The sequence below is a fragment of the Aegilops tauschii genome, chromosome 5, assembly GCF_002575655.3.
Source record: "Aegilops tauschii subsp. strangulata cultivar AL8/78 chromosome 5, Aet v6.0, whole genome shotgun sequence".
NCBI lineage: Eukaryota > Viridiplantae > Streptophyta > Magnoliopsida > Poales > Poaceae > Aegilops > Aegilops tauschii.
The window spans coordinates 85,220,612-85,246,532 of record NC_053039.3 but is presented as its reverse complement, the minus strand read 5'-3'; the positions used below and the strand labels follow the sequence as shown (position 1 = coordinate 85,246,532).

The window sequence follows — 25,921 nt, the reverse complement described above, 5'->3', positions numbered from 1 at the left end:
GCAAAATGCCAAAAAAATGTGCCCACCTACCAGAGCAGGAGAATTCATACACCCCGGCCTGCATACGACTAGGAACCCAGCCGTTCATGGGTCAGGATGCAGTCCCGTGGTGCAGAATTTCTGCTGCTAGTAGGGCCCACGGGGCAGAGGGGACGAGAGTTAGGCAATGTACTGCCTGCATATGATAGGAACTTGTGAGGGGAGTCGCAGCCGGGTATATAAACCGGTGCGGCGCTCTCTCGCTTGGCGAGGTGGGACTAAACTCCCACCACCCCACGACTGTGCGCTGCGCTGTGCCCTGCGCGGCTCTGCCTTGGGCCCAATTCGGGCAGGCTGGCCCAGGGCAGCCTTACCCGCGCGCTGATCTGTTTTATATTTTCTTTGTTTTTCACTTCTTAACTCCAAAATTTCTTTTCTTGTTTATATTTCTAATATTTAAAATCAAATCTATTTTTTTCTATATTATTTCTAACACTGTTTACTAAAATTTAAAAAATATGCCAAATTCTGTTGTGTTTTATTTCATTTGTTCGTTCTCTTTTGTATATTGATAATATTTACGAAATATAAACTAAAATGGTGTGTTTTATTTCAATTCTTCATTCTAATATTTCTTATATTTATTATTTTTGAAATATTTTTAGTTTGTAAGATAAAATGTTCTATTTTATTTCACTTCTTCATTCTAATATTTGTTCTCTTCTTTATATTTGAAATATTTCCAAAATGTAAGATAATATGTTATCTTCTATTTCACTTCTTCATTCTGATAGATTTTATCTTTTTTACATTTTAATTATTTTTTAAATGTAAGATAATATGTTGTCCTTCCTAATTATAAATTTTATTTTCTATTTGATACTTGAAATATTATTAAATCAAATCTAGGTTGGACAATCGCATGCATGCCTCCACATGCACCATGTACTAGAAGCAGGTTTATCTTCTCGGTCTCACCAATTGAGACCAAACTGTATGCACACCCTAGGATGACCATGGCAAGCATGCATGGCGAGTATCGTTCATTTCCGTCACTCGATGCATTTTCTAGGGTTTTTCTGGCGACAAAACCCTACAACACTGCCCCCACGTGACGCAACGTGCGTTTTGTGTCTGGATTCGTGCACACCTTGCCTGGGAGGCCACATTGGCCAAGCCCACATGGTCCCAAAAGTTGGGGTCATCTCATGCATGCTTCCACATGCACCATGTACAAGCAGGACCATTCGGGTCTGCCGGAGGGCAGGTCTGAAAGTGGTTTTCCTTGACGGTCCCACCAAATGATCCCAAACTTTATGCATACCCTAGGATGACCATGGCATGCATGCATGACAAGTATCGTTCATTTCCGACACTCGATGCATTTTCTAGGGTTTTTCCGGCGACAAAACCCTACAACACTGCCCCCACGTGACGCAACATGTGTTTTGTGTCCGAATTCGTGCACACCTTGCCTGTGGGACCACATTGGCCAAGCCCACATGGTCCCAAAAGTTGGGGTCATCTCATGCATGCTTCCACATGCACCATGTATAAGCAGGACCATTCGGGTCTGCCGGAGGGCAGGTCTGAAAGTGGTTTTCCTTGACGGTCCCATCAAATGATCCCAAACTTTATGCATACCCTAGGATGACCATGGCATGCTGCATGACAAGTATCGTTCATTTCCGTCACTCGATGCATTTTCTAGGGTTTCTCCGGCGACAAAACCCTACAACACTGCCCCCACGTGACGCAACGTGCGTTTTGTGTCTGAATTTGTGCACACCTGGCCTGGGGGACCACATTGGCCATGCCCACATGGTCCCAAAAGTTGGGGTCATCTCATGCATGCCTCCACATGCACCATGTACAAGCAGGACCATTCGGGTCTGCCGGAGGGCAGGTCTGAAAGTGGTTTTCCTTGCCGGTCCCACCAATTAGGAAGTCATAAATAGGACAACATTTAATCATACATATTTGAAATGAAATTGAAAACAATGAGAAGAAGTGATATGGAATTATGAAACATGAACAAAAAAATAGGAATAAGGAGAAAACATAAAATAACAGGAAAACCAAATTAAAAGGGAAAGTGGAACAATACATTTGAATGTATAATATTGTAGAAATGATAGAGATACTATAAATATTGTTGAACATATACAAGTATACAATAACTAATAGGTGTCACAAAAAGTTTTTTTTAGGGAAGAACCAATGATATTTATTTTGAGGGAAGAAACAATGCAGGTAGGTGGGCCGGCCCAGACCGCAAATAACTATCGGATCCATATTGTGGGGGCCCACAACGCTGCGCTTTCCATGCACGTCGATCACGGGAGTAGTTGCCGTTCTGTTACACAATTCTGGGATCGTGCTAATCCATATGTTCCTAATCCCTACAATTGAGGAGCACGTTCAGCCTCGCTTCAACGGAGGAAAATATAGATCGCGAGATTGGCCACAGGGAAGTTACGACGACCTAGGAGTCGACCTCGTATATAATCTCCTCCTCCTTGCACATGTCGTCGACTAGATCGCCTCCTGCCGGCGAGTCGTCGACAGCTCCGTCCGCCGCATCCCACACGCCACAAAACCCCCAAGAAGATCAAGGTCGTCCGCACGTGCAGGCCGACCTCGACGAACTACGTCGACAACACATCGCTGACTTCTTTCATCTTCGTCGACCGATCAAGTAAATTGTCCTCCTTACCTCGCGCCTTCATAGCAAGCTACTTCCTCCGTCTCGTTGCCTTGATGGACTTAGGTTTACCACATATTTTCAACTAGTATCAACTAGACTAGATACGTTCTGACCAGATGGCGTAGATGAAAACAATCTTTGGTTCTTTCATAGCACGGTAGAATAAGATGTTGTTTCTCGAGAAGCATGATGCAATAGATTTTTTGTCACATGATCCAATTATATTTTTGTCACACGATCCAATTATATTGTTGTGCACATAGAACATTAAAGAGGTTTAAGCATTAGATGTTGATGAACCTCAAATAGGTACCATTGCTATAGACTCTAGTTATTTACAGCTGATCAATTTGTCACCCTGTTAATAAGACAACCAGACGAATTAGTAACAGTTTACCATATTAAATTTATTGATTATATAATTTATCTGATACTCAAAGAACTTGATCAGATGCAAATAAATTCAATTACCAATTGTAGTTATTTTTTTATTGCCTCATGTCAGCAAACACTTGGTTGCGTGTTGCGGTATACATGGTGCTAGTTTTATATTTGCATTAGTGTTATTTTTGCATGGTGTTAGCTACTGCTAGAAAGTTTTATATTTTGGCATGTCTATTGTTATTTTTGCTTTAGTTTTCGCTAATGTCACGAAGTTATATATTTTCTTTCAACAGTATGGACGAGCTGAATGGAGAAATAGTAGGCGCCGTTGAGAAATGGTGCAAGCTTGTTGCAGCTCTATCGAGCGGTCAACGCGCTAGAGTGGTTGATTCAACATTGCACAGCATGCTGCAGATACCATCTATTAAGATGCGTACCCTACTGATTAGGTATATGATTGAGAATTTTCAGGCCAGCACGGCCAGATTCATTATACAAGAGCAGGTTGGGGAGATGACTCTCGGTGCGGTCGACGTCGAGTGCATCTTTAACCTCGAGAACCAAGGACTGTCCGCTTCGGACATTCTGACTGAAGAAGGCGAGGACACCAAGGAGCGGGTGCCGCCACAATTTCTCAGTAAGACATCAGAAAACATAGCGATAGATAATCTCATTGAGGACATAATTAAAAGTAAAGCCACCGACGATGATTTCCTTTGGGAAGTAGTCCTTGTCCTGTTAGGAACAATTATTGCTCCCATGTCGAGCAAGATTGTGCAAAAGCAGTACTACGCTTTGGTCGATGATGTGAAACGTATTTCAAAGATTAACTGGAATGCCTTCACCCTGCGTGTTCTCCTTGATTGCCTTCGCATAGTGAAGAAAGGCAAACACCTCCGCCAATGGCCGAAAGGCAATTTGGCTCTCTTGCAGGTACACATATGAGACCTGTTGCATAATGCCAATTATCATATCATTGCAATTTTATGTGATGTATTGTACTAACTCTAAATCCTTATATTTTTTGTAGTACTTGTACTGGGAGAAGGTGCAACCGGTCGAAGGCGAATGCGCCTATAATCCCAACTTGTCCATACAACCTCTTATGAGGAACTGGACCGAAGGTGCAGCCACTAGGAGAGATCGGTTCGACTATGACAATGGGCGCGGCCGTGGTAACGTCAGGGTAAGTCATTGTGTTCCGTCTTTCTTAAATGTTTTGTAACTTAATAATATTTATTTTTTATTCATCACATGTACTTCAATATCGCATGCAGATCGAAAATAATATCACCCAGGAGTATAGGGCTCAGGAGCCCAACATCCCAAATAATGCGCCTACCATGAAGCCAAAAACCAAGCCTGCAAATGGAAACGCAAAGAAGTCGACGACAGCCCCAATGTCGAAAGATTTGATGGAGCTTCTAATGAAGCGGTTCATGGATTTCATACACACCCAGATGAGGGAAATCCCTGATCAAGTTGCTGAGGTGTCACACCCAAACTTTATAGTTTACAGTATGTTTGCTGTTTTAAACCATGCTAGCATTACTAAATTTATATTTCTATTGCAGAGGTTGTTGGAGAAGCTGAACAAATCAGGTGTCATGTACAAGCCGGCTGCTGCCGTGCCATCCGCGGACAATGATGTGGATGAAGAACTGGATTCGTTCGAGAATGGTCCATATGAAAAGAAGGAATTCATGTACAAGGATGACATAGACTCACACGGAGAGCCTGTCCTTGACATGACGCAGCCTGATGAAGTGGTTCCCAACCATAAAACCGTACCTGACTATGTATATATATTTCTGTCTATAATTTTCTCCTTTAATTTATTTACGTGCTGAAATGTTCACACGATTTTGTTTGCCAAACAGAAAACCCCACCGAAGATGAATGGACACAAGGAAGCTTCACCTATTAGGCGTAATGATGAATGTGGCGCTACACCCGAAAACCCTTAGGTCGTTGGTACTTCTACTCAAGGACCTTCATCGGACATAGACATTTGTCCATCTTCTGTCAGCAAGTTCATGGCTAAGGCGAATGGAAAAAAGGGTGCAACAATCGATAAGGATGAGGAAGTTATGTCCGGTAAGCGCAAGAGGACCGTTCCTAAGAAATTTGAATCCCCCTACGCACTTGACAAGCCCAGCAGGCTTCCCAACCGTGGTCAGAAACCCTCCGGTACTTCTACTGCTACTAGAGGTATCGTAAGTAACTTTCTTATTTTGTTATATGCTACGAATGCATATGATCACCATTGTTGACGTTCATATTATTTCATGCAGTTCTGTTTTCTGAAAATCATGAGCCGGAGGTTGTGGCAGATGAGTTGACGCCGGAAATAATTGATGCAGCTGTTTCATTTGTCGAGTTAGCTGCTAGCACCGAGAAGAATAAGGGGAAGAAAGTTTACTACAGTGAAGGGCGTGGCATATCTCTGACTTCCGAAAGGATTCGACCGGTACTAACTCACAGATGGCTGTCGGACGATGTAAGTGCTACTTGCATGTCCTGTTATTAAAATTCTCAATAATCTATGTCTCAACTTTCAACATGTAATGCCCTGATATTCTATGAAGGTAATTGATGCTTATATGGGACATTTGGAGCTGCGCGTTGGTCATGATCGTTACCTCTGTCCAGCGTGGAGGTCCAAATTCCTTGTAGATCGTGCTATCACACGAGACGATCCATTGCCGTCGAGCTGCAACATGGATAGTGCTCTGTCCAAAGCTGGAGCAGTTAAGAGAGTCACGAAAGAGTATACTGTGCGTGATAAGGTACGTTATGTTTGTAATTCTTCACTACAGGACATTTCATCAAGTATTTCGTTTGATCCACAATGGTTTTTTGCACTGTAGACGTATATCACGTTGAATATCGACAATGCCCACTGGATAACCGTGGCCATGCACTTGATCAAGCAAGAATTCCAAGTTCTCGATTCGCTCTATCCTCTGGACCTGACAGAAAAGACTGTGAAAGCACTGGTAATATAACCAACATTTGTACCATTGGTCTTACATGTTGTTTATGATTATTCTTTAACACTATCCTCTTTATAGCGAATGGCTATAGCACACGATATGCACCTAGCAAATCTTATTACACCAGGGAAATATCCGGACGTAAGTAAGTGGCCTATCAAGGAGTATGACATGCCCCAGCAAGAGGATGGGTGAGTTAATAGGACATCATGCACATTCAAACAACAACACACATGTTCGTATTGCCCACCGCTAATGTTTGCATATGTACCAGGAACTCTTGTGGCCTTTTTGTCACAGAATGTCTAGAACATTGGGACGGGGACCGAATGACCCGCGATTTTTCACAGGTATGTTGTTATTTACGTTTGTAGACTAGCTACTATGGTCGTGTAGCAACTTCGGTTCATGTAACCTTTATGTCATTTTTTGCAGGCCACCGTTGACGCAAGGAGAAGACGTTTCGTCGCGGAGTTGATTATGTCACCTTCGAACACGATGGAGTGTGTGAAGAACAAAATTCGCGAAATCGCAAGGAAAAGGCGCGCCTGAAGAATTCATGCGGCATGCAAGATTGAAGATTTAGTGGTTTGGATTTAGTCCGGTCGAAGGTTTCGACGGCATGATTATCTTAGGGGTTCTATCATTTTTATGTAATAAACAGGGCATCTCGAATATTGTGACACATACATGTGTATGTGTCTGTCAGACAATTCGCTCGTATCAGACAATTCGGTCATACAATTCGCTCGGAGAAGACAATTTGGTGGTACCAATAAAGTTTTGGCTTCACTTATCAATTGTTCTTGCTTAATATTTTCTTGTTCTCCAATTTTTTATAATTGTATTTTTCACGGCTTCACTTATCAAGTGTTCTTGCTTAATATTTTTCTCGTTCTCCAATTTTTTATAATAGTCTATTTTTCTCTTCAACTGCTCTCGTAAGTTTCATATTAAAATTTTCACAATCTTTACTTTTTTAAAAACTCTACCAAGCTTAGCCTTCTGCCTTAGCTATCTGCATGTCATCATCTTGCATAATCTCCTGGTAATTCCCCCTCATCACATGATTATGAAAAGTAGTCATGGTAGATAAGTAAATATATCGAGCCAAAATGTAATATTACACTGATCAAAATTAGTCATGTCAGCTCGTTGGCTCTATCGCGTGTTATCAGGCATCATGTTTTTCTATTTTGTTTTACAAACCCGTCGTTTTTTTTATTATATGTATAATTAACGTTTTCTGTACTCACCATGATGCCAGACACGGCCCATCTAACCACGTGAGGGGCCCCACAGGCGGGCTATCGTGCCGGCAGCGCTACACCAGCCCATTTTGCCAGGTTCACATCGATCTTTCCCCTTTTCTCGTTTCCCTTTCCAAATCCCTAGCCCTCTCTCTCCATTTGCGCCTCCAAATCTCAACGGCGAAAGCATGACAGCGAGCTGGGCGTCGGGCGGCGGCGGCGAGAAGAGCGGTGGCGACCGCAAGTTAGGTCGAACCCTGGGTCCTGCAAGCAGGTGGGGCGGATTCAGTGGCACAGGAGGCAGCGGCGGCGGATCGAGTGGAACAGGGGACGGGGGTTTCATGGGCGGCGGCGGGCCGGGAGAACCCACGGCTAGGGTTTCTTCAGTGCTACACGTTGGTGGAAAAAAGGTAAGTTCTTTACCATTGTTCTTTACATCCCAGCATTATCGCCCACAATTCATCACCTGTGGCCATGACAAGCTCCATCTATGTGGTCATCAGGAAACTCCTGGTGGCCGTGTCTGCATAGATGCAGACAATTTTGGCAGCGCACTCGGGGGATGTGTGTTTGAGGTTAGTCTACTGAGCATGATCTTCAAACTAGTACTGCTATTGCGGTCAAGCTGCAAAAAAGTTCAGTGTTTAACGCTTGCAGTGACAAGTTCAGTTATAAAATGACTTGAATTGCTCATGATTTATTTAGGATGATATCACTTCTGAGTATGTTGAATGGGTTGATGGGGAGTGGGATAACAAAGCAAAGTCAGTCATTAAGTATCTTGCCATGAAGAACAAGAAACTCGAGACTGAGATTACAGAATATGAAGCTGAAATTAAAAGGAATGAGAAAGAAAAGAGGTCAATGGTTAAGATGCACAAGGAAATATTGCTCTATAGGGATAGGATTTTAGGATTTGGAGGTCTTCTGTATCTTGGCCTGCTTGCCATTATGATTGCTGTCATAGTTAGCAAGTAGATTGTTCATAAAGTTATTGACATCATTGTAATTGACATGATGAAATGTTGCTGAATTATTTGCTATTCTGTTTATGGGCAAAGTGTAACAGAGATTACAGCATAAATAACATGGGGCCATCATGATTGGTAGATAATGCACTTTTGGCATGTTCTATATTTGGCAGACAATGCACTTTTGGCATGTTCTATATTTGGCAGACAATGCAACTTTGGCATGTTCTATATTTGGTATGTGATGCACATGGGCACATCACCTAGCAACACTACTGATTTATGCAGCAGCCCAGTTCATTGTCTTGTTGCAACATAGGAGCAACATCTAGCAGCACCTACACCTTTGATGTAACACTGAAGCAAAGCAACAGTACATATTCAATATTCAGAAATTTAACTGAACTTGACACTTAGGGTGAGCAGTAGATATTCAGTTCTTCAGCCACAAAGAACCCGATCAAACCGTACCGATTGCATAACTTATATGCTTACATATAAAAGCATACCTAACCAACATCAAACCCAAAATAATTTAACTTATATGCTAAAACATATAACAGCATACCTAACTTAAGATAACCAACAGCTTCCTCCTCCTTTAGCAACTGTGCCCATCTTCACTTCTTCAGAAATTTGAGGCAGCGTGAGCGGCGCACCACACATGGAGAAGCCTTCTTCTTGACCACCGTTCTGTTCGACAGCTGCGCCACCTAATCCTGAGCCACCTCCTCTTCTTCCACCTTCACTATGTCAGGGAGGAGGGGAAGGAGCTCGACGTCGATGGGCATTGTCTTGCCACCCTCGACGGCGACCGGCGCTACCATCTGCACAGCGTCCTCCTCGCCCTCCTCATGGTCATCAGGGATGACCAGTACCTCCTCCACGTCGTCCTCCACGACGTCAGAGCCCAACGGCAGCACTGGCTTCAGCACGTGGCGGACCTGGTAGTCCGGGCTGACGGGCGTAGGGAGAGCGAGCTCGACGTCGACGCGCTCCGCCCTCGACGCGACGTGTGCTGAATCTGGCCGCAGCGTCATGGTGGTGGAGCGGTACATCCACCACCTTGCGCGCTGAACGGGGGAGTCGCTCAGCGTGGCCTCTCGCATTGCCCACACGAGGAGGAGAGCCGGCGGGACGCCGCGGCCGTAGGGGAAGGCGCGCTTCCTCTCGGCGTCAGTGAGGACTTTGACGAGGCCACGCGTGTGGTTGACCAACATCTCCATGCTGGGGAACCAGCCGCACACCTCTGTCAACTGCGCGCGCCACACCTCGTCATCGCCGGCGAGGTCCATCATCGCTCTCTGCCAGCCGAGGCTTCTCTCCATGGAGGCGGCTGCAGCGGTCGCCGGCGAGGGTTTTTTCGATCTACTATAGGTGGGGATAAGAGGGGAGTTCGAACCGGCGCCCGTGGGAGGTGGGTGAGTGTGTGGTGGGGAGGAGAGTGGTACAGTTACTTATTTAATGGCATTTAGGACGTGGGTAGGGGAAATGTACAATATTCTTTCTACCTCCCGCCCCGGTCATAACACAGTAAAGAATTTTTTTTGATTTTTGTTTAGAGGGAAACATCTTACTTTATTTAAACAAAGACTGGATCTCGTCTGCTAATACACTAAGGATACAATCAGGCGGCGAAAGCCTCCAAACCAAAGAAACACAATCGCCTACAGCTACCTTAGCCAAAGTATGAGCCGGCCGATTAACACAGTAAATAATTAAAGCAAGTGTTCTACTCTTGTTCCTTCTCCACTTTTCTACACATGATAAAAGACAAGCTAAGTTAATGAATGATACAAAATTTAATAATCCACAATGCATACAAACACTTACTTCTGATTTAGTTTGCATTTCTTGCTACGTCTAGTGTGTCCTACCAATTTGCAAGCGCCGCACTGGGTTTTCAACTCATCAAAAGAGAGTGGTCTACCATTTTTCGAGACAGGGCGGCTCTCATCTACCTTTGTTGCACCTTTGCTTGACACTTTCATAGGATCTTTAACCTCAATCATGTTGCCTTCACCATCGTCCACATATTCAACTGCACACTTACTGATGTCATTTGTTTGCTTCAACAAATTTTCCTGTAGCAGATCATACTCATGACTCTTAGCTATCACAGCCTTCAAACTCTCCTGTAACTGATCCCACAAAGCAGGGTGTTTGCATGCCGCATGCATAGCTTCAGACGCTAACACACTGACCTGGCTATATTTCATTCTTTCCCCGGCCCCAGTCCAACCAAATCCCAACAGATCGCTTGTGCGCCTCGCGGGCAGTCCCAACCTTGCTTCTTTCGTGAACCGAACAAGAACTAAACACTTTGGTATTTCAGATATTTTCAAGTGCTTCAGTACATGGAATATGTGCTTGCAAGGTAGACCCTTTCGAATCATTCTTCTGCAGCTGCACCTTATAGTTTCTGTGGAATTTACTGGTGTATACTCCACCCAAAAACGGCGCTTCCGGTTATTCTTCCAGGCCACGATGTACTACTGTGATCCGTCTCCCAACTTAATTTCTACAATCTCCATGCCGTCAATTTTTCTAAGACCATCTTGCAACATATAGAAGTTTGCTGGAGTGAAGACGTGAGAAGCAGCTATCTCAAGTTCCCTCGAGCTAGTAACTGGCACCGGTAAACTCTGTGAGGCCGTGCAGTCATCTCGCGCCTCGTTTTCACGGATACGCACAACGGCGTTCTCATAGTGCAAAATCATATCCACCAGGGTCATTTCACCGTCTAGGTGGAGGTGAAGGCATGAGTTCAGGCTTTCACTCCGCTGGTTGCTTTTCATGCCAAGCCAAAACCCCTCTGTTAGATAAGCCGCGGCCCACAGTCTCCTCTTCTTATACATCCGCCTCAACCATGTTACAGTTTTTTCCGACTGCCATATTTTGGAAAATGCATGCCATCTCTCCTCAAACGTGGCCGTGGACGTGCTGTAGTACAGAAGAGTTCGGAACTCCTTCAAGGACTTGTGACTGGGTGAGTCTTCATATTTTTCTCTATGTGCCACGTACATATACGGTGCCACACGTCTGGCAAGACTTCGCAAATTGCCTTGATCATCGCAGCGTCGGCGTCTGTGATAACACTCTTAGGCATCTTTTGACACATGGACCTCAAAAAAGTCTGCAGAAGCCACACGTATGTCTCCTCGGTCTCGTCCGAAACTATGGCACAACCAAAAACAGTGGTCTTTCGGTGATTTTTAAGACCAACAAAAGGTATGAATGGCATACCATAGTGGTTCATCTTGTACGTGCTGTCAAATACAAGCACGTCGCTGAAGTCCTCATAGTCATGACGAAACTGGGAGTCGCACCAGAACATCCTATTCAAATGTCCTTCCTTATCTAGCTTGTACTCGAAAAAGAAGCTAGGATCCCTCTGTTTCCTACTGGCCATGATGCCTATGGTTGTGGCAGCATCACCTTTTGAAAGCAGCTTCCTCTTCTCCTTGGCGCAAAGGTTGTATATTTCACGCCTGGTAAAACCAACACCGCCGTACCATACATGTTTGCTGATGAAGCAATCCATCATGTCGTGAATTCTAATCCCTGCAGCTCCCATGGACATTATCTCATGCTTCTGGTACTCTTTGATTTTTCTGTGGGACCAAAGAAAAGGTACCCCATCCGGTCCTGCCAACATATGGCTATGCTTGTCCTCAAAACTTTCAACATACCAAACCCCACGCTTTTGGTCAAGCTTGACGGTCAGGTGCGCTTCACAAAAGCAGCGTGTCTCGGCTCTGAGCCTACGGCTATGTCCTTCCTCGGTTAGCAACTTGCTGTCACATTTTCCTTGTTTGGAACAAACAAACCGCCTATAACGCATATGACGTGACTCCGTTTTGCTATACCTGACCTTATTCTTTCTAATGCTGAAACCATTATCTCTAGCATAGCTGTTGTAGAAATCATACGCAGCATCGTGAGACGTAAAGGTCATTTCCATTATCTGCATGAACATATCCCTCTTATCATCTGCACTGGCGGTATCTTGGACATTCTTTTCCCCATCATCTTGTGTCACCTACACAATCAAACAACAGCCATGAAAACAATTTTCTATGGTTTAACATTACTTCCATAGAACATTGATTACACACATACCTCACTCATGATGACCGACGACTGGGACTCCCCAGAATCAGGTGCTTCTAATGATTCGTCGTTAAGGCCTGTCTCTATGTCGGATTCACCGTAATAGTCGTACACATTATGACATTCGGAAATGAACTGAAAAATACAACACAAATACATAATTACTTATCATATAATATTCCAGAAGAAATTCAATTTGCATGCCAACAAAAATTTTGACTTACGTACCTGACTAATGTAATCTTCATTCGAGAGCTCCGAGTTGTTTTCCTAATCATCATCAAGCTCATCGATCTATAAATTTTCAACACAAAGATTTAATGTTGTCGGATGCCACCAAAAAATTACAACATGACAATGCCACTCACATTAAGATCGTCCCATTCATTCCCATTCTCTGACCGATCTTCACGATCTGAATTTTCATCATCTGACCAATCTTCTATCCAGTCTTTCATCAGTTCTCCAAACTCCATGTCTACCATGATATTAGTTAACTCCTCGTCCGCCATTTCCTACAACCAATAATATGTATCATCACATGTGCAAACATTATCAATGATGAAATATACAACACATAGCACACGATCACGGATGTTATGTAAACAACCGCAACCGAGGCCGTTCAGATCTGCCAAACTTAGTAAGGAAGATGGCCACGGTACCCGTCGTGATCACTTTCAATCGCGAGGAACTGCACGATCTCAACACCTAGCTAGATCTGTGATTACCTCTGCCGCCAGATACCTAGGTTAGCCGCCACATCAAATAACGATACTGGTGGTGCGCACAGCCGACGGCAACCGACGCTACGTGAACCCAGATCACGAGGAGCAGCACTACCGGAACAAGATCCACGATCGCATGCGCCGTCAGGTAGCTAGGTTACCCGCCCCGCTAGGTTAACCACTACCACTGGCGGCGGCAGTTCGTTCGATGTTGCCGCGAGTGAGACTAGAGGGGGGATGCGGGATGTGGTACCTGTGCGCGCTCGTTGGAGATTCACGACGTTGTCGCGCCCACTGTCCGACGAGATCGCCGGCGACGAGATAGCCGCCGCTGGAGATCTACTACGTGACTTATGGAGCTGCGTCAATGCTCGCGAGATTGATGGAGCTGCGTGAATGATTGGATTCGGCAGGTCTTACGTGGACGTGGGGTCGTGTGATGTTTTTTTCGGACCAGGGTACTGTACGTATACGGTCTGGGTTATACAGGGCTAGACAGGGCTTGGATCTGGGCTGCGGCGGGCCAGGAAAAAACTAACTCGCGGGGACAAAAATACCCCTCCGAAATTAGGTTAGGGGGGAGCACCGGAGCAGGGCTCCGCCTCAAACCCTCTCATACGTCCGGGCGGACAGCGCGGTCACTGACCGGTCAAAAAACAACCCAGACGGTCATCTCAAACCGGCCCCAGTCATCCGTGCTGACAGGCACCCCTCATATCTAGCCCAAGTATGGGGCGGATGAAGGGTGCCTGGACGCGTTTGCTCGTCAGACCTGACAGGCCTACCTCATCACAAATTGCATCAAATCCACCTCCTCAACCTACCGAATCTATTTACTCTCTCCTCTCTTCTTCTTCCTCCGCGATGGACGTCTCGCAGCTCCATCGCCACCCTTGCTCCGCAACCGTTCCGAGCCTCAGCGCCACCAACATCGGCACAACAGTCCTCTCTCTCCCGTGCTCGCCGCCACAGACACCGTCGCCAGCCCGAACGGCACCGCGGTATGTCCGGCAACTATCGGGCTGCCCCTTGCGCTCTATGTGTTCGACAGAATGTGCGGCCCGATTTTTTGTCATTTATTTGTAGGGAAAGCGATGAATTTCGATGCTCCGTCGGACGAGGAGTAGGGACTGAGAAAGCATGATAAAATGATTGAAGTTGAGTCCTTTCATTCATCGAATTCAGACGAAGAAATGCACATGATCATGCTCATGAGCATGCAAGAGGAAATGGACCAGCATGTGGAGCACATTGTCAGCTTCAAGGGCTCAATCAAAGGAAGAAGAGTTATCAATCGGGATAGGGGCTCCAAAGCATGACTACTGCACAAGGACTACTTTGCCCTGGACCCAACTTTCCCGAATGATCCATGGTTTCGTCGCCATTTTTGGATGCGCAAACCATTGTTTTTGTGCATTGCGGAGGGGGTGGAGGCACACGATGACTACTTCAAGCTCACAATTGATGCGGCCAACTTTCTTTCTCTGCTAAGCATAAATGCATGACTGCTCTGAGAATGCTTGCACTTGGTATTGCCGCAGATGTCGTTGATGAGATGGTCTGGATAGCGGCGAGCACATACCTAAAGACTACTGTTAGGTCTGCCCACACCATGGTGCAGGTGTTTGGAGCAGAGCATCTCAGATAACCAAATGTGCAGCACACAGAAAAGTTGTTGGCTATTGGAGAGGCCAAAGGGTTTCCAGGAACACTTGGATCTATTGATTGCATGCATTAGCAATGGAAGAACTGCCTCAAAGATTTGCGTGGACTGTATCAAGGTCACACCAAAGAGGCCACCATCATGCTGAAAGCGATGGTATCACAGAACTTATGGATTTGGCATGCTTTCTTTGGAATGTCGGGTTCTCACGACGACATCAATGTGCTTCAACGATCTCCTGTGTTCAGGAGGCTTTGTAATGGAGAATCGCCACCATGCAACTAAACTGTCAACGGTCTTGACTACAACATGGGATACTATCTTGCCGATGGCTTCTATCCTCAGTTGGCGGCATATGTGAAGACCATATCCGAACCACAAGGCAACAAATAAAGCTAATTTGCAAAAATGTAGGAAGCAGCTAGGAAGGATGTGGAGAGGGCATCCAGAGTGCTTCATAGTCGTTGGGGAATTGTTCGTGGAGCTGCAATGATGTGGGAATCAGAAACTTCGTGTCAGCTGATGACATGTTGTGTTATTTTGCACAATGTGATTGTCGAGGATGAGGGTGATGATGTAGCCCAAACCAATGGTTTTGAAGCGCTTGAAGAACAAGTTCAAATCCCGAAAGATCAAGATACAAATCAGTTTATGAACTTTCTGCAGATGCATCAGAATCTTTGAGGTCATGAGGTGCACGTACAGCTACTCAGGGATCTTGTGGAGCATATGTGGACCCACGATGGAAACCAAAGAGCTAATGTTTGAGTTGTGCACTTGTAATAAAATTTATGTAAGAATTATGTATTTTTGGTACAAATATTTGTTATTTACGTGCGACATTGGCATGTATAATAGACGTACATGTATTTGTATGTATTTGTGAGTCTGGATTTAAGGTACGTGGATGCGGGCACGACATATGAGGGGCCGTCCGGCTGCGTTGTAGTCCGGCTGTAGATGCTCTTGTACAATGGCCTGATCTGGGTAATAGTGGCGTGCCTATGTACTTTTTTGAGCTAAAACAATTAAAAACAGCCGCCCCAACAATGTACACTGTCATAGGCTAAAAAAAACAATCGACACTGTCGAGGATTTAAGACTGTCATCACTATTGATTCATATGCACAAATCTTGCATTAGATATGATGCTCGGTAGTACCACATGACTGCCCTGTGGAGCATGCAGTAGTGCAGGTGCACCGACGGAACTTCTCAAAGATTCGTTGGTGCGACAAGCTGTCGATCGACGAGATAAGCTGCTGTACTAGTACTAGTACTACCGAAGCAAGGAATCCAGATCCAGGGCATCTGATCGGAAGTCCCATGCTTGCGTCCAAAGGGACGTGGGGGCGCCACCAGAATCTCCAAGGATCCAAACCCAATCATGTTCATGCCCACCCACCCTTGGGAGTTAACGAGTAGTAAGCCGGTGCATGCGTGCGTGTCTCTTACTCTGCTTAATCTGCCCTTTCGTGCCGCCAAAAGTCCAGCGCAGAAACTATGTTTTCTGCATATGATAAGGTTAGGTTATCTCAGGTCATCTTTTTGGCAGAGTCCAGGATTATTAGGTGAGGATGCATGAGTGTGCTTATCTCCCTGTCTGGCTTCAAGTTCAGATAGACTCAAAATTATTTTTTAATCTATTGTTTTTTTTTTGCTTTTTAATGTCTTTTTTTGAAAAACATGGTGTGGGCGCTCACATACACACGGGGTCTCCATATGCCTTAGTATGAGTCAATAGAAGCACGTTCCATCATAGAGGAAACAAAGATAGAAGCAATTGGGGTGCAACAATTCGAATCAAAACCACGCCTGCTTGGGCAAAAGCGGTGCATGAATCTCTAGCAAAATGAGCTCTATGACAGAAAACCGGATGAACTTCTCCCCGCAAGCAAACCTAGCACGGAGCCGATCAGGGCACCGTCCGTGACTTCACTTTGCTTCAATCAAAGGGTCATTGGACGGCAAACATATGTGGTAGGAAGTGGAATCTTTATGGTGGTTCACCCTCTTCTTTCAGCTAACAAGGAGAGGAATCTTTGTAGCTCGAGAAACGTGACGTTAGCTTGTCTCCATGTTTCTAGAGAGAGAGCGCGTGAGGAGACGACATAATCTCTCTCTCTCTCTCTCTCTCTCTCTCTCTCTCTCTCTCTCTCTCTCTCTCTCTCTCTTCGCCGTGCCCTCTCAGCAATGGCAGGAACAATATGCCATTGATATCTCTCCCTCTCCCTCTTTCTCTCGGCTGGCCCACTCATACAAGGAATCCTTATCCTTTTGCCAACAGCTTCTCCGCGTCTTTAAACATCCACCCTCGTGCTCGATTACGGGGTTTTGCAATTCCATGCTTGAAGGTGCATTCTGATCCATTGAAAATGCATAACTTGTACATCGACATAATTAAGCAACGAGTATAATACACACGCAAATTTGCAAATTACAGGATACTAGCATCCAGAGTAGGCACTTAGGTCTTGTACAATGAAAGGTGCTTAGAGAGGTCCTTCAAGAAATAAATTAGGCTTTCCTTAAGCACTGGTGCTTATTTGTACAGGATAGACGCTTAATTAGGCATCTTTTCTATAGAAATATGCATTGATGCTTCAGAAAAACCGGGTTTATTTTTTAAGCACATTGTACATGGCCATAAGAAGCTACGAGAGCTACGGGTGAGCCTTGGGCTTCCAACCCAGATACCGTCGAGGCATAGACACGCGCTGCTAGCCATCTAATCAGTCATATCACATACAAATTTGATGAAATTGATTAGATTTTGTATTTTAAACAACATGATCACTAACTAACTGAAGATAACAAGTTTTACTCAGACAATAAGAATTTTTTAGAAATACGGTAAAACACAGACGCTCACAAACATGTACATATGGCGGGTCTTAAATTTGCCGAAGTCATTACAGACGTCTCGCTATTGACAGGAACGCCGCCTCTTAAATTTGCCGAAGTCATCACAAACGTCTCGGTATTGACGGGAACGTCGCCTCTCACTGAAAGAATATTTCGCCTTTATGAGACCGTAAAGCGTCAAACCTAGAATTTTATTCCTTGTGAGCTGCGTAGTAGTGTTCTCCTAACTATCCAATCATGGTTTGATTCTCTGGTCGGACGATAAAAATATATTAACTCATATCGCACCATTTTAGCATTGCATGTGGCTACCCCGACTGGCGAAGCTCTATCCCCTCATCTTGTCCTTTCTCGGACGCTGCAGCGACAACAACGAGATTCACTCCCTAGTGTTGTGTTCTGCACAAAAGTCCCTAGCGTACGCTCGCGGCGGCGGTTGATGGCACATGACATCAACAGAGTTGCGGTGGCTAGTCCTGCTACACCGTTCTCCTAACTGTGTCGTAGTTGCTGTTGCCGCGGCATCGAGGAAGGGGGGAGGGTTCTCCTTAATCATTTCAGGTGGCGGCAAAGTGGATTTATGTGTGACGCGGTATCTTCGACGGTTCACAAAATCACAATTGACGTGTCTTTGGCACCATCTACGGTTCGTCGATGGAGCTTTGATGAACAAAAATCGTAATTATACTTTCAGTTTTATTTTTGCCAAGGATATTATACATACAATCATTTTGAAGTATCGAAGAAGCGAAATGCACAACATGCTTGCTAGCACATCCACCTCGCTAGGCAATAATCGACGAAATTGAGCAAAACCGTTGACAGCTTTATTGTCCACCGTGAACCAATCTGTGATTGAATGGTTAGAAGTGCGTTGATATCCCAGCCCATCAGGGTTCAAATCCTAGACTTGACACCGATGGTCGCATTTTTCTGGATTTGTTTCAGGCTTTCGCCGATGTGCGTTCAATGCGAGGAGGTTTTCCTGTTACCTACGATGGCGCCGGTGACGATTTCGTCAATCTCAAGATGATGTGCCAGCTCGATCTCTCAGAGGTGCTCATAGAGGTAGAGTGTGATGATGTTTATAGGGATGAGTGTATGTGGTATGTATGCGTGTCTGTGTTTGTATTGTGTAAATTTCTTTTACATAAAGTCAGTCTATAAGGAAAAATATATATGGTACAATTTTGAAAGGAAAAAAGGACGATGAGAACTTTTGGGAGGTTCATGCAGCAGGCCAGCACCAACAAGTCTAAGCTCGGATAGGAGCTACAATGGCGGTAGCCACGTGGCCCTGCGTTTATCCCGTTGGTTATTCCGACTGGATACCAACGTCTCACCTACTCCACCAGCCGGATCTTCAACACAGCAGCCGAGCCGAGACACCGCGATTCCTTGGCCGAATGGACCACGGAATACGCATGACAGCCAGAGGGAATCTTCCACCCATCAACCATCATCCGGCCCCTCCATCTTTTCCAATATTACAAGAAAAGCGTCTCGGAACAACCAACAGTGGCGTTACGGACGCATCGTGCTTGGCAAAAAAGAAAGGAAGAAACAGATTCCGGGATGCAGGAGGGCCTTGTGTGGTATTATGGGAACCTAGAGGGGGCCCGTCGTAAAAGTGCGGGAAAAGATTCCGGGGGACGGGGCACCGCGGGCGCGTGGGAGGAGGCGGTATCTGGACGCCTCTTCTGTGTTACGCGACGAAACGCCTCTGCCTCCGCCTGCCTGCCAACCACATCCATCCACACCGCATGCGGGCAGCATCTTCTTTTCTCCGACTCCCACCTCCCCCATTTTACCATCCTGCCCCTGCCACCCCCATAAATGCAAACCATCCATGGCAAAAATAATAATAAAAGCATTAGTAGTACTCAACAAAATCCTACTCAACAAAATGTTCTTTAGATCATTGTAAAATCTTCACTAGTGTGTACATAAGAAAGTATCTTCGTAAATGCAAACCATCCATGTAAAAAAAGAGTATTTCTCCACCTAAAAATTGTATATATTGTATACCCTCTTGCGTATATAAGAAAAAAGATTACCACTACTAGTGTGTCCTACTCAACAAAATGTTCTTTATTCCCGCAAAAAAATGTTTTTTAGATTCTTGTAAAATCTTCACTACCGCGTGGTACACTGGTGTAGTACGTAAGTGTTGCTACAATTCCCAAATAAACCAACTTCTACAATTAGCTAGAAAAGCACTGGGCAGCTTGGTAATCAACCCTGTGAATTGTTTCCCGTGACAAAAACCAGTGAATTGTCAACAAAGATTTATTTCCTTATTTTTATTTATTTATTACAAGGATAAGTAGGAGAGCAGTAGGGAGCAAGAAAGAAGACAGCAGTATCTTCCGTGGACGATTCCATTCGCCCCGGCCAGAATGACCATTCTACCCTCCGCCCCGGCCACCTGAACCGTCTCCTCCTCCGGTATAAACGCGGCACCAGCACGCAAACGGCACCACCATCTCCATTCCCACTCCTCCTACCACCTCTCCGTCGTTGTGGATCTGTGCGGGCGAGGCCGGGGTCGATCGTGCGTGCTGCATCGCGTGCGGGGAGAGGGAGCTTTCGACTGGCGGCGCCGATGGGGTCGTCTGCGGTGCAGAAGGAGGCCGTCGTCCTTAACGGCGGCGGCGGCGGGGCGGGGGAGGACCACCGGCTGCGGGCGCTGGCGGCCAGGACGGTGACGGACTCGCTCAGGGCGGCCGTGGCCAGGTCCAGCTCGGCGGAGAAGGCGGCCAGGCTCGAGGAGTGCGCCCGGAGCCTCGAGGCCGAGAAGGCCAAGATGGAGGTCTTCCGCCGCGAGCTCCCCATCAGCGTCCACCTCATCGCCGACGGTGCGTCCTCCGCCCGCCCCGCTCTCGCAAGTCGCAAACGGTTCCAGGTTTATTGAATTGTTTGGCTGAGTTTTATCTTTCTGCCGTGTTGGGTGCAGTGATCGAGTGGCTGAAGGATGAGGTGGCGCAGCACCGGAGACCCGCGCCGGATCAGCTGCTCGCACCGGCGCCGGCGCCTGCACCGCCGGCAAAGAGGAAGGCGGAGGGCGTCAAGACGGAAGCAGACGCGAGCGACAAGCGTAGCTGGATGAGCTCCGCGCAGCTGTGGACCTGCGGCAGCCACAGCAGCACCAGCAACAGCAATGGCGACAGCATCAAGAAACAGGCCCAAAAGGTAGAGGCATGAAATGAGAACTATTGGAACACCGAAAGGAGATGTGGTCAGTTCAAATTATCAAATATAAAAACGAGGTGGAATTTTCTGGCGGTTTATTTATAACCTGTGCTTAATTAATCATGCTAACTAGATAATTTAATTAAGATTGTTTTGCAAAGGGAGAAAAGTATAGTATAATGTCATCAAGAACAAAAAATACTAAAAGTTGTATGATGTTCAAGAATGAGGGCGAATCGTTAAACTATGTGTCACTGAAAAACTAGGAAACTTTACAGCTCGTCTCGTCAGTGAAAAGTGGGAAATTTTGTGCTAGCAAACTAGAAAAAAGAAGGATAAAGTAGCTCTTTCAGCTCATTTGCAGTTTTCATTTTGGAGATTTTTGCACCACAAATATTCCAAGATGGCTTGTCTTGCTGTCTTCAGATCATACTTTTTTGGGGCGGGTTTTCAGATGTCAATGTTTTCTTCAAAAAGATGTCAATTTATCCTAACAGATTTTGCATCCCATCACAAGAACAATCCTAATCTCCTTAGCTCATATTCGGAACAAGTCAATTTCAGATACCATATCTGTCTACCTGTTTCTTGTTTCTAACTTCAGTTGTCAATTCAATTGCATCAGGTGTCCAATGCATTCATGCCACTGAATGGCTTGCCAACCTTAGCAAAATCATCGGAGAGACCAGAGGCGGCGGCCATGGCTGTCCCGGAGCTGTCCCTCTCATCTCCAGCGATCGACGCCCCCTGCCCGACCGCTCCGAGTGCCGACAGCAGCGCCGTCACGGACGCTGGAGCTCAACGCGAGCAGCAGTCGACGCAGCGGAAGGCCAGGCGGTGCTGGTCGCCGGAGCTGCACCGCCGGTTCGTCGCCGCGCTCCAGCGCCTCGGGGGCCCGCAAGGTGGGGGTTGAGCAGTTTGTAGACCACATTGTTTGTTGGAATGCTTTGAACAATTAAGACATGTTCCTCGTGGTTGGTGTGCTGAAATTTTGCTTTGCTGTTGATGCAGTGGCCACTCCTAAGCAAATCAGGGAGATGATGAAGGTGGATGGGCTCACGAATGATGAGGTCAAGAGCCACCTGCAGGTTTGTTCTTATTAACTTCTGTCTGTTCATCAGGCTAATCTACAATTATCCATGTTTCCAACCCCATCTACATTGGAACATTTACCAGAAATACAATTCTCTTCCTGCAGAAATACAGGCTGCACACACGGCGAGCATCCGACGGCGACCAGCAGCAGTCGGCGTCGGCCGGGCAGTGGCCACGGCCGGAGCAGTACACCACGTCGCAGCACAGCTCGTCGCAGTCGGGCTCGCCTCAGGGGCCGCTGCAGCTCACCGTGTCGAGCCGGGGGATGTCGGTGACCGTCGGAGATAGCTGCGATGGCGGCGAGGAGAACGAAGAGGAGGATGGCAAGTCGGCGAGCTACAGCTGGGGGATGCAGCAGAAGGGCACGAAGGCTTCGTCGTCGTCTTGAACACCAAGAAACACATGTGTGGAATTTTCAGAGGCACGCTGCACAGCAACACCAACACACTACTGAGGGTTCAGGATTGAGGCTTTTCTTCTTTGTGTACAGTCGATGAGAGATTATGAGATTGAGAGGTGTGTTCTTTTTGAGCTGGAATGTGCCGAGAGTTAACTGAACTGACGTGAGTCGTTGGGTTATACGTACTGTATTAGAGATATGAGCTACTATGTTATTAGCATTCTATACAACTTTTGGTTAAAATTGGGTGACGATCTGTCGTGCGTGCACTCCATGGCATCCACGAGGAGAGCTCACTGCCAATTTTCCGTGTGGCAGCAGAGCCTTCGATCTTCATCCTATGCTACAACACTAATATGGAGTAAGTTTGGAAAATCCATATATTGGTGGCGCGATAAACCAAGGGTAATATCACTAGATGTCACATGCTGTTAGTGAACATAACATTACTATGTTCTAATATTTTTTTTAGAAAGGGGGATTACCTCAAGCCTCTGCATCATTATGATGTACACATTTGTATCTATTATATCTAAATAGAAGCCCCCTACTATTTGATTTCTCTTGGCATGTAGGCCATCCACATCAGCGATCAACATGTAGCCTTCCACCTAAGCAAATTTGCCACCTCAACAGTTCTATTTGTTTTTCTTTTTCAAATAATGAACCGCCTACTTTTTTAACCCCGTCACACTGTTTGCTGCCCCTTCCACTTATTGCCTCTTCATTAGACGGTTCCTTCCATCTCCCTCCACCAATAAATCTCCAACATTGTCTTTTGATTCTTCTCCTTTATTTGTCCCACTATCCATAACGCGCCGCCACCGGCCAAGTCTTCTCTGGCCGTCACCATCAGAAATCTATGAGGTGACGCCGTCCCGGAGCCCCATGACTGTCGTTGGCTCGTATTATGTTGTCCCAAGCCAAGGTGAGGGTGTCGCGGACTAGGGGGGTACTAACCTATACGCCCTGTTGACTATGGGCCAAACTGAAGGCCTGCCAGCCAGCACTTGGAGGATAACCGAAGCCGTGGATCTCATTGTAAGCAAGAAGGAAACCACCGAAGACTTGGTGTATACTTCAAGCATAACTTTGATAGTCGGTGTGTTTATTCCTAGTTGGCCACCGACCATATGTAACCATAGATACTTCCGGTGCCTATATAAGTCGAGGGGTTTAGTCTATGGAGGCACAGTTACCAGCCTTAGGGTTTAGAACACAACAAACGATCTCGGGGTAGATCATCTTGTACTTGATACTCCATCACATCAATATAATCAAAGCAGTACGTAGGGTTTTACCTCTTCGAGAGGGCCCGAACCTGGGTAAACATCGTCTCCCTTGTCTCCTATTACCCATCGTTCCCAAATCCACGGCTCGGCACCCACTACCTGAGATCAACCGGTTTGAGTATCGACATTGGTGGCCCATGCAAGTCCCGCAGTGTGGTAAAAAAGGATCGATGACTCGTCTGCAGATCAATATCAACATCAGCTGCAACGACATCTTTGTCCATGGCCAGCTCTTCGCTTTCGGCCGCATCGTTCTTCATGCCGACTCGACCGTGTCGAGAGGTTCGTCCCGAACCAAGTCATCACGTTCGGGAGTTTGGGGTATACTGCTGACTCCCGTGGTGATCTCGCTCTCTCTAGTTGGAGGCCAGATCGGCTCGAGAACTCCTCGGACGCCAGGGCTTCAACCCCGGAACCGATCTTAGATCCCGACCTCGGGCCAGATCCCACGTCGAACCCGATGTCAAGTGCGGGTCCAATCACAATTTCATCGGATCTTGACCTCAAGTCAAGTATTACCTCGGAACCAGCCTCGTGCTTGGACCCGATTACTCCCTCGCTTTGTCAGGCCCTTGCCCCGGCTGATCTATGGTCTGACGCCAGGATACCTGCCCGTTGAGCGTACTCCGAGTCAGCCCGGCTTATAGTCAAGTAAAGGACCTAGCCGACCTCTCGCACTTGAATGAGACGCTGGACCGAATCCAGAATCTCACGATCTCAACCTCGGTCAGATTAACGGCCCTACAGGGATCTCCGGTAATGAGGACCCTGAAGACCCCAAGGATGGGGAGGATAGTAACTATCACCCTGATTCCGAGGAGGACGTCAACCTCGGACCCGAGGATCTCATCGTCCTTGAGGACCTATATGAGCAAGAAAAGCTTTAACGACGGCTCGTTGCAACGGACCGAAGCATAAAAAAGCAATGGAAGCAGCTTCAAGCTGATCAAAACACGCTCAATCATAAGTGGGTTGAGGTCCTTGTAGTTGAACAAGACTTTGAGTTACGACGCACAGACCCAGTTAAATCCTACCCACACCGGCGTTTACTTCCTGCATTTGATGACGAAGTTGCCGAAAACGTGCTATTAAAGCACGATCAAGCTGATCAGCCTGACCATCGTCCTCGGGGGAGGGATAAGCCAACTGGAGGAAATAAACCCCCCTACAAATTATCACCGTGAGGGTAAGGAACCAGTCCAACTGGCGGAGCCTTATGATTTGCGAAGAAAATTAGCCGCAAATCCTGCCCTAACGAGATCCATCTACGGATCACGAGGGCACGTTCCCACTGGATGGGTTGGCTATGAAGCCTAGCTCGGTAGGAACGCTAGGGCTCGGGAACATACACATGCTCGGATGACTACCGATATCCGGCATGACATAGCTTGGTTTTGAGGGCTTGCGCACCCAATATGTTTTACAAACGAGGTCATGGAACATCAGTTCCAAGAAGGGTTTAAGCCTGTAAATATTAAAAAATATGATGGAATGACTGACCGGGCTGTGTGGATTGAAGATTTCCTTCTCCGCATTCATATGGCTCAAGGAGATGACTTCCACGCCATCAAATACTGAGAACCCACAAGTATAGGGGATCACAACAGTTTTCGAGGGTCGAGTATTCAACCCAAATTTATTGATTCGACACAAGGGAGCCAAAGAATATTCTCAAGTATTAGCAGCTGAGTTGTCAATTCAACCACACCTGAAAGACTTAATATCTGTAGCAAAATATTTAGTAGCAAAGTAGTATGGAAGTAACGGTAACAGTGGCAAAAGTAACAGTAGTAGTTTTGTAGCTACCGTAACAATGGCAACGGAAAAGTAACGGAGCAAAGATCAATATGAAACGAGCTCGTAGGCAATGGATCAATGATGGATAATTATGTCGCATGGCATTCATCATGGAACTGTTATAAAATAGGGTGACACAGAACTAGCTCCAATTCATCAATATAATGTAGGCATGTATTCCGGATATAGTCATACATGCTTATGGAAAAGAACTTGCATGACATCTTTTGTCCTACCCTCCCGTGGCAGCGGGATCCTACTGGAAGCTAAGGGATATTAAGGCCTCCTTTTAATAGAGTACTGGACCAAAGCATTAGCACTTAGTGAATACATGAACTCCTCATACTACGGTCATCACCGGAAAGTGCCCGACTATTGTCACTCCGGGGTTGCCGGATCATAACATGTAGTAAGTGACTATAACTTGCAAAATAGGATCAAGAACGCAAATATATTCATGAAAACATAATAGGTTCAGATATGAAATCA

At 46.1% G+C, this 25,921-nt stretch overlaps 1 protein-coding gene and 1 pseudogene across 1 annotated transcript; one reads left to right on the top strand and one right to left on the bottom strand.

The window, feature by feature from the left end:
• Positions 1-12,912, bottom strand: part of LOC141022585 (uncharacterized) — a 33,726-nt pseudogene extending 20,814 nt beyond the window's left edge.
• Positions 12,913-20,014: 7,102 nt separating this feature from the next.
• LOC109736409 (transcription factor HHO6) lies at positions 20,015-22,594 on the top strand. Its single transcript, XM_020295632.4, has 5 exons — positions 20,015-20,514; positions 20,613-20,848; positions 21,474-21,750; positions 21,860-21,936; positions 22,047-22,594. Exons 1-5 carry the CDS (start codon positions 20,262-20,264, stop codon positions 22,329-22,331), a joined length of 1,128 nt encoding a protein of 375 aa, XP_020151221.1. The 5' UTR covers positions 20,015-20,261; the 3' UTR covers positions 22,332-22,594.
• The last annotated feature ends 3,327 nt before the right edge of the window (positions 22,595-25,921 follow it).